At 42.3% G+C, this 12,933-nt stretch overlaps 2 protein-coding genes across 7 annotated transcripts; both read left to right on the forward strand.

Annotated features, from left to right (window-relative positions):
• Positions 1-4,646: 4,646 nt before the first annotated feature.
• On the forward strand, positions 4,647-6,488 carry MAGOH (mago homolog, exon junction complex subunit). Its single transcript, XM_059853798.1, has 5 exons — positions 4,647-4,805; positions 4,918-4,976; positions 5,106-5,216; positions 5,514-5,596; positions 6,202-6,488. The coding sequence occupies exons 1-5, from the start codon at positions 4,691-4,693 to the stop codon at positions 6,299-6,301; spliced, it is 468 nt and encodes a 155-aa protein (XP_059709781.1). The 5' UTR covers positions 4,647-4,690; the 3' UTR covers positions 6,302-6,488.
• Positions 6,489-7,088: 600 nt separating this feature from the next.
• CZIB (CXXC motif containing zinc binding protein) lies at positions 7,089-12,803 on the forward strand. 6 transcript variants are annotated; one of them, XM_059853792.1, is made up of 8 exons: positions 7,090-7,249; positions 7,385-7,468; positions 7,546-7,602; positions 8,291-8,372; positions 8,842-8,873; positions 9,304-9,381; positions 11,683-11,748; positions 12,493-12,803. In XM_059853792.1, the coding sequence occupies exons 1-8, from the start codon at positions 7,244-7,246 to the stop codon at positions 12,568-12,570; spliced, it is 483 nt and encodes a 160-aa protein (XP_059709775.1). In that variant the 5' UTR covers positions 7,090-7,243; the 3' UTR covers positions 12,571-12,803. The 6 variants fall into 6 exon arrangements, with proteins under 6 accessions (XP_059709777.1, XP_059709775.1, XP_059709778.1 ...); XM_059853793.1 differs by having other exon boundaries at positions 7,118-7,253; positions 7,385-7,458; XM_059853796.1 differs by having other exon boundaries at positions 7,144-7,249; positions 7,385-7,458.
• Positions 12,804-12,933: the final 130 nt, after the last annotated feature.

Consider the following 12,933-nt stretch of genomic DNA (forward strand, 5'->3'; position numbering starts at 1 on the left):
TTATGCTTGGATTTCCTCACTCACTACACATGTTGCTTTCTTTATAGAATAAGGGAAAAGAAAACCCTCAAATATTGGAATTAAATACATTGGAAAAACTAGCGTGTTAGAGATGATGACAAGCCTGGAAAAAAAAAGCAAAACCAATTAAAAGTACACAGGTAAAAATGTTAGAAATAAATAAAATTCCTTTTAACTTTTTGTCAAAGTGTAGCAGAGAACATGAGGCCTACTTAGAGCAGCATAAGCATGCCTAAAAATAAAATCTAAAAGTTCTGTTATAAAAGCACTGCCCTAGGTCTCTCACCTCTCTAAAGCTTGTGAAATTCTGCTGTGTCAGAAAGTTCTGTCAGAGCTTGGATTTTAAAAAACAAACAAACAAACTTGTTAAAGCATTTCAAATAAAAGAAAAAAAAACATAGAACAATGTTTATTGAACGTAAAGCTCCACGTGGAAGCAAAGAGAAGTTTCTTTGTAGCCCTTGTCTGAAGTATCATCTCAACAGCTCAGCACAACCAGGATGTCCTTCCAATCAAGGAGGTAAAATGACCAACACTCCTTTGTTTATTTCCACATTTATAGAGACATAACCCACCTCCACAGGAAGGTCATGGGCTGAAGGCTGAATAAATACCTGTGCTCACTCCCTGCCACCAGGGAAACCTTTAAAGAGTTTGGTAAATTTGTTTAAATAAAATCAGTTTACTCAGAAATACCTGACTGGAATATAGCACCTGGCTAATGTCGAAATGAAGAGCCTGAAACATGCAGTGACATCAAATAATCAAATACCTCTTTCTTATGTAGTTCTTGGGAACTACTTAGAGGACAATTCACAAAGGCTAATTTCAGTCTAAATGTGCAGATTTAGCAGCAACCACTGGAGACAAGCTCCCCCACGACAGCCCTCATAGCTATCTTTGTAAAATCTTGAAGTGAGAACCCACATCTATTTTTAAATAGGAGCAGATTCTATTTTGTGTGAGTTCAAGACACAGTCCTACCCTGAAAAACAAATAAACCATTTAAATAAGTCATATTTGTTTTCCTAAGTTATTTGTGGCAATAAACTCTAAAGAGCTGGAATCACCAGGACTGGACCCCAGATATTCTTCTCAGTTCTCATACACCACTGCACCCCAACTTTCAGCCTTGCCAAACCCAGCAGACCCAGATGGGGGCTGACTTTTTAAATGAGAAAGTCATTTGTGTTATAAACTTGCATTTGACACAAAAACCATCTGTAGAGAAAGCAGGGAATCAAAATCAATCAAAACCGAAACACTTTCTTTAAAACTCACACAAATATTCCCGTGGGAGAGCTGATCTTGTCCGAGGGCAGGGGGGGATGAACACGGCAACAATGACAGACCCTTCCAGTCCTGCTTTCAATTAATTTCCACAAATCCTTCTCCTTTTCAGACACTCATTTACACCCAGGAGTCCATGCTAGGCTTAGGATTTGGTTCTTCTAATACAGAAGTCAATAGAGCCCATTTTTGTTTACTAAGTCATGCCCAGTGAGAGCTGCCTTGTGAGCAAACAGAGCCTTGCAGTCAATAACCAGCCACAGCAGCAGGGCCTGTGGGGACAGCCTCACCTCGCAGTAATAAGGTTGTTTTACTTAGCACCAAAACAACAAACGCTCCTTCTTACAGAGGTGTATTTTTAACCGAGTAGATGAAACTTACCCATACTGCAATTTCAAAGTACAAACTCTGGTAAATAGTGCATTAAAGTGCAAAGCTTAGGGTTAACATGGCACCCCCAGTTCATCCCAGGAGCCACAACACACTGCTGACCCAGCTGGGTTTTCATACTCATTATCTCTCACACAATGCAGAGGGCAAAGGAATTAACATGCTTCAAAACCAGAACAAAATTCTCTGCACAGCAAGAAGTAACACAGGCACAACAAGGATCTATGTGCAAAGTCAAGATCCACACCATGGAACACGTTAAATGCTATGGAACACATTTTAAAGAAGTATTTTAGGGGGTTTTTAACTTTCAGAGACTATATTGTCATAACTTTCCTCAGCCAAAATAGTTTCTTTAAAAGGAAAACAGTAAGGATTAAAGCCTCTGCAGACACAAGGGAAAAGAGTTGTATAAAATTCTCTATGTTTGGAACATGATTTCACAAGTTACAGACATGGAAAGATATCAGAAAACAACCTGATTTATTTGCAATCTGTGAAAAAAATTCTGTCACCCAGTTCTCCAAAGTGTTCAACATTTCTAGTGAAGAGAATAAAATAGCAGAAATACAACTATTTCAAGAAACAATCACAAATCTTGCAATCTTAAAACGAAGTTAAATTATGGATCCAAAGTAGATTGATTCATTCAAGCCATCTGCTCTTTTATTGACATGAAAAAAAAACCCAAATAAATAGAAATATTCAGAGCATGTTTATCTGATTTCTCCCATTTTTCCAAGTCCCACAGATTCCCGCTCCCCAGAGGTCAGAGGAGAAAATCATGTACATTTTGCTCTTCTTCAAAAACAAACCAAAAACACCCCAACCCAAACTCATTATAAACCAGTACCACTATTAAGATTCCATATGCACATTGTTACATTACAGTCCTTCTATCATATGTAAAATAATGCTAAAAATGTGTGTTTATAGAGATATTTTCTTCAGAGGCAGAACAACCACTGTTTATATGCTTTTAAGCAGAATGAAAAGAACTACAGCACACACATTTTGCCTTTCACAAACACATACTAAAGCCAATGCATTCAAGCAGAGCATGTTTGGGATTGTAAATGTGTCAAGATAACCCAAACAACACTGGCACCAATTCTTTACCCATTGTATCGCCATCAAACATGATAGTTATTTTACCTAGACAAAAAAACACAGCAAAACCCCATTTTTATCTCACCTATATATAGTATGCATTTATCATAAAATGTTAGAATTAATATAGAGAACTCAAAGACAGTTGTCACCTCCAGAAGGAATTAAAATGCAGGTTCTTGGGATAACTCCTATGCCAGTTTGCTTTTCCTTCCAACACAGTAATTTAAATAAATTTACAGTAAGCACTGATATTCCTGAAAAGGCTTATAAACAATTTAGACAATTACAGTGGAGTAATTCTCTCACAAAAAATCCCCAAACCAAACAAAACCAAACCTCTGAACTTGGGGACAAACCAGACCATACATGATATTACCTTGAGTTTGGACAACCAAGTTCACAACATAAGGGCAATAATTCTGCCAAAAATCCTTCAGTCTGGTATAAATACAAATGTTACATTTTTTAAGGTTATGTTTTAATTTCTTTGCAGTATCTGCAGATGTTATAAAGCAACAGGTTGGCTATTTCTGTATCAGTAGGACTCTTCTACTAAAGACAACTTTTAGACATTTTATAGAATGGACGCTCCTAAAGAATGCAACTGAGAGTATTCAAGCACAAAGCTGTGAAAACAATGAATAAGAGTAAATATTGCCTGACTTAAACCTGCTATAACTCTAAGGAAAGCAGAGAGAACACCATTAGCCCCGCAAAGGGATGTGAGGCAGCACCATCCTAATGAAATCATGTTCATCAGTGCAAACCCATTTCCAACACCACCACAGTGCAAACCACCCTCCCCCATTCTGTGTCCTCAATAAAAAACATCCCGTCTAGTGATGAGAACAAGAGATTCCCTGTTTCTGAATTCTCCTTGCAGAAGGGAGTCCTTTACAAAAGGATATGTCTCTGGCTATCTCCTTTCTGCAGTTCCCAAAGCAGAAAAGGGCAGGATTTACCCCCCGTGCATTTACTCTCAAACCTCAGGCCACCTGTGGTGAGGGACCTCAACACAGCAGTCCCACTGAGGCACCAAACTGCTTCAGAAGATAGAAACTTGTCCACTTGTAGTTCATTGTCCTTAAAATCATAGATGTGTGGTGTTCGTTCCCTCTGTGCAGAAAAGAGATCAGGAAATGCCTCTGGGACCAACTCAGTGCCAGCTCTGGGGACAGTGCTACTGGTGGAGCTCTGACATCCCCTCTGGGAAGAGCCCAGTGGGGAGCAGATGGGGCTGATTAATGCCAACCTCGAGGGTTGAATCCTTGGGTAGCCACTTAACCAAAATATAAATTTCATGGTTTTGGTGGGCCCCTTCTAACTTGGAAGAAGTGCAGCACCACAAAGTGTGACTCAAGTTCTTGTAGCAGCACTGAATGCAATCATCAGCGCTCATCACAAATGGCCACCTACACATCATCTCTTTCATTGGTATGACTAAGTATCACTAGAACGCTATTTTATGAGTAACAAGTGAATAACTGTTACTATTGTCCCAGCCGAGGGGCTGGGACTCTGCCCTGGGAATAGCAGAGGTGCGGCGACGCCTCACCTGACACCATCTCGTGTCGCTGTGGGATCTCCCCAGGTGGCTTTAGGCCGTGTCCCGGCTGGATGGGGCTGTGTCCCGCTCGCGTGGCTTTAGGCAGTGTCCCGGTGGATGGGGCTGTGTCCCGCTCGGGTGGCTTTAGGCCGTGTCCCGGTGGATGGGGCTGTGTCCCGCTCGGTGCAGGGGAAGCCCCGCTGAGGGAACGGGCGCGAGCTCCCCCTCACAGAGCGGCTTCACCCCCGGCCCGCCAGGGGGCGGCCGCGGCCGCCGCCGCTCTTGGCGGTGCCGAGTGCGGGAGCGTTGGCGCCGCTCCGCTTCCCTTTGATGACGCAGATCCTCTGTAGAGTGGCCATGGCGAGTGACTTCTACCTCCGCTACTACGTGGGGCACAAGGGGAAATTCGGACACGAGTTCCTCGAGTTCGAGTTCCGGCCCGACGGTGAGAGCGGGCCGGGGGCAGGGGGAGGTGGGCCGCGCTGCCGGAGGGCGGGCTGCCGGGCTGCCGGGCCGCCGTTCCCCCGGCGCGGGTTAATGCCAGCCTCTCCCCGCAGGTAAGCTGCGCTACGCCAACAACAGCAACTACAAGAACGATGTGATGATCCGGAAGGAGGTGAGGGCCCCGCGGCTGGGGGCGTTTGTGCCAGCGAAAGGCACTGCGGGCAGGGTCAGGGAAGGATGGCGTTGCCGGGGCGCTGTGGGCAGCGCTGTATTTATTTCTCTGCCGGAATGTTGTGTCCAGGCTTATGTGCACAAGAGTGTGATGGAAGAGCTGAAGAGAATAATCGACGACAGTGAAATCACAAAAGAAGATGATGCTCTGTGGCCTCCTCCTGACAGAGTGGGCCGACAGGTACGGTGCATAGTGTCTCTTCTAATTGCTCTTTAATTTTCATATGTTAGCTCCTTGGAAGCATAACTAAGCTTTTCCTTCAAGCCAGTATTTTTTCCATTTGAAAGGGAAACAAATACTGCTTTAAAACCTGAGTAGTGCCTCAGTGGCAGTGTAGTTGTGGAAGCTAATACGCTCCACAGACCTGCTGCATTTGATATCTTTGTAATAGAAACTTGTAATAAAAACCACAGTACTGAAGTATTTCTGTAACTGGTACCATGAAGCAGTAAGTTCTTATAACCTTTTATTTTTCAGGAGCTCGAGATAGTAATTGGTGATGAGCACATCTCCTTTACCACATCAAAAATTGGTTCCCTCATTGATGTAAATCAGTCCAAGTATGTACTCTGCTTTTTATGCTGCCCTTTTTTCTATTTACCAGTCTGTATTAGAACTTCCTGATTATTTGGTACATATATTTTATATCATTTCAAAGTAGGAATCAGCTCCTGGGGGCACCAGTGCTCTGTGTTGCAGCACAATGTGCCGATGCCTTTAAGCTGTGGTGTTACAGGCTGTGTTCTCAAACTCAGAGAGCAGACCCTGCGATAGGAACCCTGTTTCACACAGCCTCAGCTGCCATTGGCCTGTTTGTGCCAATTTCTTTGGGAGAATCAAGATACCTCTATTTCACCTAAGCTGAAAAGCCTGACTGCTGTGGGGAAGGGGAGGGGTGGCTAAAATCCTAAGTGCTGTTGATAGTTGTTTTTATTATAAAAATGCATCTTTTATAAAAACTTAAAATGTTCACAGTTGGAGTACAGAATATTTAATCAGTGTAGAATGAAACAAATCTAAGATGATGTCTAAAAGTCCCCATATAGGCTTTGGGGTTTTTTAATACATTAGTTCTGTAACCTGTTCTTTAAGGGCATCAGTCTAAAATTTTTTTTAATCTTTTAATTTTTTCCCCCCCCTTTCTTCCTTCTTTTGTGAACTGCAGAGATCCAGAAGGCTTGAGAGTATTCTACTACCTGGTCCAGGACCTTAAATGTCTCGTCTTCAGTCTTATTGGACTCCACTTCAAGATTAAGCCAATTTAAATCAGACAAACTGAAGTTTGTATTGCAATGTTAGCAGTAGGGATGGGAAGGGAGGATCCTGTTCCAGGTCTTCATTGTTTCTGAAATTTTTTTGTACTTTAGATTATTTTTTTGATTGTTATTTTGTTGTTGTTACAAACTGTCAGTGACTCAATAAAAGGGTAAGGTTTGTGTTTTTAATTTTTAAGCTGTGGTGAGAGACTGACTCCTAATACTTCTTTTATAATGGTACATTCAGAGTGTGTCACTTCACTTGTATCACCCACACACTGTACTTCTCTACACAGCAGTGGAAAAAGGAATGAAGCCTGGCTCTGTGAAACAAAACTTTTGCCAGTTGTCAAGGCAAACTTTTCTTACCATCCTGAGCTGGGTGTTCTGTTGGCCAGCCAAGAGCAACATCTGACTGTGCACAGGTAAATGGTTATAGCAGACACATAGCACCTTCATCCCAGCCTGGGGTTACCTGCTTGCCTCCATAGCAGAGACAACAGCCCACCCCGAATCTTCACTGACTGTCCCGTTCAGCTTCAGAGAAGCTGAAAAGCAACCTAGAATCTATTCAGTTCGTTAAAATTGAGTTTGAGGGGTCCCCCACAGGCCCTGAGGACCCCATGGCAGTGCTGCCAAACCGCACTTTTGCTTTCTCTTAACATGTTTGGTCTGTAAGAAGACGCTGGGACTTAAAAAAAAAAAAAAAAAAAAAAAAAAAAAAAAAAAAAGGTTATTAATGAACGTGTAATGTTGAAAACTGTCTCCCGCTTTTCCTCCTCTCCCCACAGGCGCCTCCTTCTCCCCGCGCGCGGGGCGGCGGCGGCCGCCATCTTGGCTGAGGGCAGACGCGGCTTCGCGCAGGCCCAGCCGGGCAGGGAGCGCGGAGGCGCCATCTTGGCTGAGGGCACGGCCGCGGGGAACCGGGACTAGCGCAGAATCCGTGCGGCCATGGGGGTAGGTGAGAGCCTTGGCCGGAGCCCCGCGGGCCGTGGGGGCAGGGGGGAGCCTTGGCCGAAGCCCCGTGGGCCGTGGCGGTAGGGGGGAGCCGGGCCGGCCGGGGCTGACGCCGCTCCGCCGCTTGCCTTGCAGAGGATCGGGCTGCAGCTCCGCGCCACGCTGGAGAACATCACCCGGCTGCGGGCCGAGGGCGAGGACTTCCGATGGTACCTCAAGGTGCGGGGCCGGGGCCGGGGCCGGGAGCATTTCCCTGATTATTGACAGCTTTCAAACTTCCGATTTCTGTTCTCCAGCTGAAATGTGGGAACTGCGGTGAAGTCTCCGAAAAGTGGCAGTACCTGCGGCTGATGGTGCGTGTGCCTCTCGTAACCTACCTCTGAGCAAAAATGCGAACACAAACCTGCCTCTTACACACGTATCCGCATCAAGGATGTGACAGCTCACCCTCTAGATGAGATCGTTTTTTAATAGCTATATGCATTTAGAAAATTGTCGTGTTCCATATTAAAATAAATATTTGGAGACTGTTAATTGACATGTGCCATTTGAATGGTGACCGTTGCTAACAAGCATCCGTTTTAAAAACATTTCTGTAAATAAGGTTGAGGCATATTTCTCTGTAGCCTATTTCTCTGATGCTGATGGAATCCTTTTGGAGAAGGTTAGGTAAATCAAGATTATTTTAGCATGCTAAATCAGTATTTGGAAGCTGAAAAAGCAGGATAAAATTTGTCAGGGATACTTGTCTGTTCTTAGCAATAATCATCCCTTTTTGTTACATACAGCTGGATGGTAAGAATGTATTTTGGAGAATTAGTAGAGCATGCCTATATGGATAAGACACAAATATCTATTATTTCATATTGAAAGTCTAGAATAGAATTATTCTTTGATAATCTCAACTTGTTGAATTATTAATCTCTGTAGTTAAGAAAAATGCTGCCTTGTTGCAGTATTTTTAAAAAGCTAAAGGTTGTTGTAAAAGCTACGTTACCTTTGCAGAGTGGCTAAAAGTGTCTCTCTTGTCATGGATTTTAGGACAGCGCTCCCCTGAAAGGCGGCCGAGGAAGCGCCACGATGGTGCAGAAGTGCAAGCTGTGCTCCAGGGAGAACTCCATCGGTACGTGCTGGGACACTGACCAGGCATCATCCATTTCACAGTTTCTCTTTTAGTCCCCATTTTTGCTTGCACCGTTGGTAAAGAGCTTTCACCAAGGTTTCTGCCCTTGTGCACTGGTGCTTGAGCTCCCAACAGGCATTTTCTGGACATCACGTTCAGGGAGACAGCCAGGCCTCCTGGTGAGTCCAGCCTTCTGCATGAACAAAACTCCTCTGTATTGTTATTTTACAAAAGCATGCAAATCTTTTTGGCATTGGTACAGAAAAATGGTGGAGTGTAAACTTCTCAGGAGAAGGGAGAAAAATTGAATTCTGCCTTTTGAAGAGCAGCTGCAGGAAAACCTTGCATTTCTTGTGGTTCTTTTGCTTTGTATGAGGAAATTGCTGTGCAAGAAGATCCTGGTGCTTAGTTTGTGCTGAATAAAACTGAAGACATAGTGCCACTCATTTGTATACTTTTTTTTTTTTAGATATTTTAAGTCAGACGATCAAGCCTTACAATGTAAGTTTTTTTCCCTCTTCTATGTGAAAGATAAACAAGCATTAACAGTATTTTGAGTTTTACTTTATCATCCTCCTTCAAGAACACAAAAAGCTGATCTTGTCCTGGACAGAAATTGTCTTGTAGACTCCTGTGCACTCTCAAGTGTAGAATTATTTGATACATTTCAAAAGCCAACACAGAACGTTATCACCCAATTTAGAGGTGATTTTATAATGCCCCTCTAAGTTTCCTTTCGAAGATTTCCTCATGGCAGATAAAGAAATTCTAGTTACTAGTTAGTGACCACCTATGAAACGAGCCCTAGGATTTTGCTGTCACTTGGGGCATCAGAGATTACAGTGCTGCCTTTAAAGCAATCCATTCCTAGACTAATGCTTGTCACTGTGTGTATTAGATGGAAACTAAGGATTTTCTGACTCAATCACAGGCTGAAGACAGCGAGAAATTCAAAACAATTGTGGAGTTTGAATGCCGAGGTCTGGAACCAGTTGACTTTCAACCACAGGTGAGTTCTTATTTGTGATTTGTTTCTGTCTTTAAAAGCACTTCTTCCCAAGTGATAAAATAAACACTGTTTGAAATGGTTCCCAGATTCCCATCCTTCCACAGTTGTTTGTTTTACTTCATTTGACTCAAGAGAAAAACCAAACCAAACCAAAAACTTGCAAACAGCTAACACAAACAACTGGTATTCTCTGTGCCAGTAAAATGTAAAGCTAAGCACACCTTGGAGTCAAACTGCCTCACAGGTGACTCACTGTTAATCTGAATTCATCTGAGAGGTCTTCACTGCTCAGGTCATTGCAAAAGAGTCTTTCCCAAAGGGAAAGTGCAGCATTAGACAGAGCACCACTTGCCCCTTGTTGCATTACAGAGCTCATCAAGCTCAGGTTATGAACACACCTCAGTGTGTGTCCTCTAAAACACAAACAGATTTTCTTTGGGGTTGACATCACCAGAGCCAGAGGAGATGAACACTGGCATTTTTCCATTTGCAGCTTGAGCAGACAAAGCTTGAAGATCACTGGCAGTTACAGACTGTGCAAAGCACACCTCAAGGTTCAGAGTTAAAGGATTCTTCAGGGCCAGTCTGCAGTGACTCATCTCTTGTGCATGGTCATGCTCTATGCCACTTAACTCCCTGCTATTTTTAACCTATTATTCCAGTCGGATTAGGTGTAAATAGACTGACAAATATAAATCTGTCTTATCCTTCTCTCAGTCTGGGATGCTGTGCTAAGAAACAGCCCAAAAAAGCTGATCCTACAAAGAATTTGATATAAATAGAAACCCTGCTGCAGTGTGCTGGGGGAAGTCTTTTTTTTAAGTGAAGTCCATCTTTTTGATGAATGGTTATTCCTTTATTCCAGAATGGTTATTAGTTTATTCCTGCCTGAAAGCTTTGCAGCCAGGCTTAGGAACTTGCACTTGAAGAAAAATCTAGACAAAGACTACAAAATGTAGGAGATGTTTATAGCTCTGCATCCTAGCTGTCAATTTTAGTTACAGAACAGCTGTAACAAAAGTTTTAATTTAATATTCTGAGTTTGCTGCACTTGAATCCCTGAAGAGGTATTTTGGATGCCTAAATCAGTAAATGAGAGTTTCCTCTTGCTCAAGTGACTTCTGCAGTTCTGAACAATTTTGTCAACTGCTTTGTATTTTGCATGATCCAAGCCAGCCTAGCTTCTGCCCAACCTTAGATCTCACTTTTAATTAGCACTAAACATGGCATGTGGCCATATAATCACTGTATTTTATCTGTATTTTTTGGTACATAATACAGTCACACCTGGAATCAATTTAAAGTGGCTTAATGCTTGCATGTCTTATTTAAATTATAGCAGTAATCAAAAAAACCCAACAAACCCAACCACCACCACAAAACGTTTGAGTGTTAGAGAGGAGAAAGTATATTTTGTTTCTCTGATATAAACCTTAATTTTAGATCCCTTGCAGAAAACTAGGAAGAAGCTACTTTTGATTTTTAGCCACTTGTTAATAAAATTCTGTAGTTAGAATTGACAATGTAAGAAACCTTCCTGCATGCTACAGAAGTGGCTGGGATTTTTTAAATGTACTTTTAAAATTAGGAAATCTTACTGTACAGCTTGGTAACTGTGAACCTTAAAGTGAGAGAGCTGTTCCTATGGAAGATAGGACAGCTCTAGGAAGGTGCTCTGGTTTTTCTCCACTCTTTATAAACAGCAGCAGTGATGGTAGTGAAGAACTGTCCCCAGTGAAATGCTTGTTTGGGATACTAATCTGTTCACTCAGCCAGCTGATCCTCCTTACACATAAAGCTTGCTTGTCACTTGTGTGCCTAAATCCAATACAAGCTGCTGCTTCTCTAGAGTGTCTTGGATTCCAGTATTCAAGCCAGAACTATTAGCTTTCTTCCACATTTTCAATTACTCTCCTTGCAATGTATTATGAAGCTATTATGCCTGTGTGGACTCTGAACACAAAGCTATTAATAGTAATTGGATGCTGCTACATAAACTTAGGAACTAAGCTTTAACATTATCTAGAATTGTTGGAAATACTTTTTTTGCTGGGAAAAATAGAGGAGCAGTGTTCCCTCATTTTACTCTGTTTCTTGGATTGAATTTTCCTAATGCACAAGCAAGGTCCCAACCTTATACTGACCCCTAACTAGGAAAGAGCTTGCCCATTCTTTCTGCCTAATTTAAAAGAAATACAATACATTTTTGTGCTGAACTACTTTCTTAAATGTTTCAATGATCATATTTATTATTTTGTCAGTATAATGTAATTTAAAAACCTTCTGCAAATGTGTTTGCAGGCAGGGTTTGCTGCTGAAGGCGCAGAATCTGGCACACCTTTCAATGACATAAACTTGTTAGAAAAGGTATGTTGTCTTAGTTTCACTAGCAAAACTTTCCTAGCTTGCTCTCCCCACATCATCACTCTAAAACATACACCCTAGACTGGTGTTACTCTTCCTGTAGCCACAGGAAGGCCACAGATGGAGAGAGAAACTGGATCCAGTAGGAACAACTAGCATTACTAACAGTGTCCTTTTAGAAGTATGGACTTGTTAACTTAGCAGCTGACAGAGATTTAAGTCACTCAGGAATTCCGCAAACCAAGAACCTGGAATACTAAATGGCTGTCTAGGAAGATCCCTGCCCATTGTCCTGTGCACAGCGAGGTTGAAAAGTAATACAGATACTGTCCTTCATAGCTCAGGATAATGGCACCTTGCAAATCTTCTTGGGTGTGAGCAGGAATCTCAAGGTCACATCTGTTCCCTGGTATCCTACTTGGCAGGGATCTGCTTGTCTGCTTACCCACCTGACTAGGGTATTGTAAATGATAGATAATCCTTTCACCTGCCATGGCTGCTGTTTGTCCACTACAGGCTGGGGACTACATAAGAAAATAAACCCCAGCAAAATATATATATATAAAAGCACTGAGACTGAAGCTCATTTAATTTCAGGTTACTGATTTTGCTACTCTCACCTGTTAAAATTTAACCTCCTACAGATACCTAAGACCCAACCTTTGAGTAACGTTTAGTTCCAGTTTGAATTCCAGTCTGTGCATTCTGTCCTTTGTGACTAACATTGTGAAATCTTATTTCCTACAGGATTGGAATGACTATGATGAAAAAACAAAGGAATCTGTTGGAATCTATGAAGTTACCCATAAATTTGTAAAATGCTGAAGTTCATACCCCTTACAAATTATGACATGGTTATTGATGGAGAAGCTGTAAACATCAGATATGCAACTTCTTGGAGTTACTTTTTTACATGGCTGCACTTCAGAAATGGAAGCCTAAGTTCACAGAATCATTTAGGTTGGAAATGATCTCCAAGATTGAATTCAACCTTTGACCGACATTGCTGAGTTGTACTTTCCATCCCCAGCATGCCCTAATAAAATATTTCCCGTGGAGCACTTGGAGATGGCCTCAGTACAAACTGAAAATAGTACATATTGACTGAACTGTGCCATGTCCTTACAGCTGTGGGGTTTGGGAATTACATGGTTGTGGTGGACTGTAGCTTAGCTAATGGATTGAGTA

Source organism: Haemorhous mexicanus, chromosome 9 (genome assembly GCF_027477595.1).
Source record: "Haemorhous mexicanus isolate bHaeMex1 chromosome 9, bHaeMex1.pri, whole genome shotgun sequence".
Classification (NCBI taxonomy): Eukaryota; Metazoa; Chordata; class Aves; order Passeriformes; family Fringillidae; genus Haemorhous; species Haemorhous mexicanus.

Coding starts and splice junctions, on each gene's coding strand:
- MAGOH (XM_059853798.1), top strand. CDS start 4,691: ATGACGCAGATCCTCTGTAGAGTGGCCATGGCGAGTGACTTCTACCTC. Junction 4,977..5,105: donor ATGTGATGATCCGGAAGGAG/GTGAGGGCCCCG, acceptor TGTTGTGTCCAG/GCTTATGTGCACAAGAGTGT. Junction 5,217..5,513: donor CTGACAGAGTGGGCCGACAG/GTACGGTGCATA, acceptor TTTATTTTTCAG/GAGCTCGAGATAGTAATTGG.
- CZIB (XM_059853792.1), top strand. Junction 7,469..7,545: donor ACTTCCGATGGTACCTCAAG/GTGCGGGGCCGG, acceptor TCTGTTCTCCAG/CTGAAATGTGGGAACTGCGG. Junction 8,874..9,303: donor AGACGATCAAGCCTTACAAT/GTAAGTTTTTTT, acceptor ACTCAATCACAG/GCTGAAGACAGCGAGAAATT.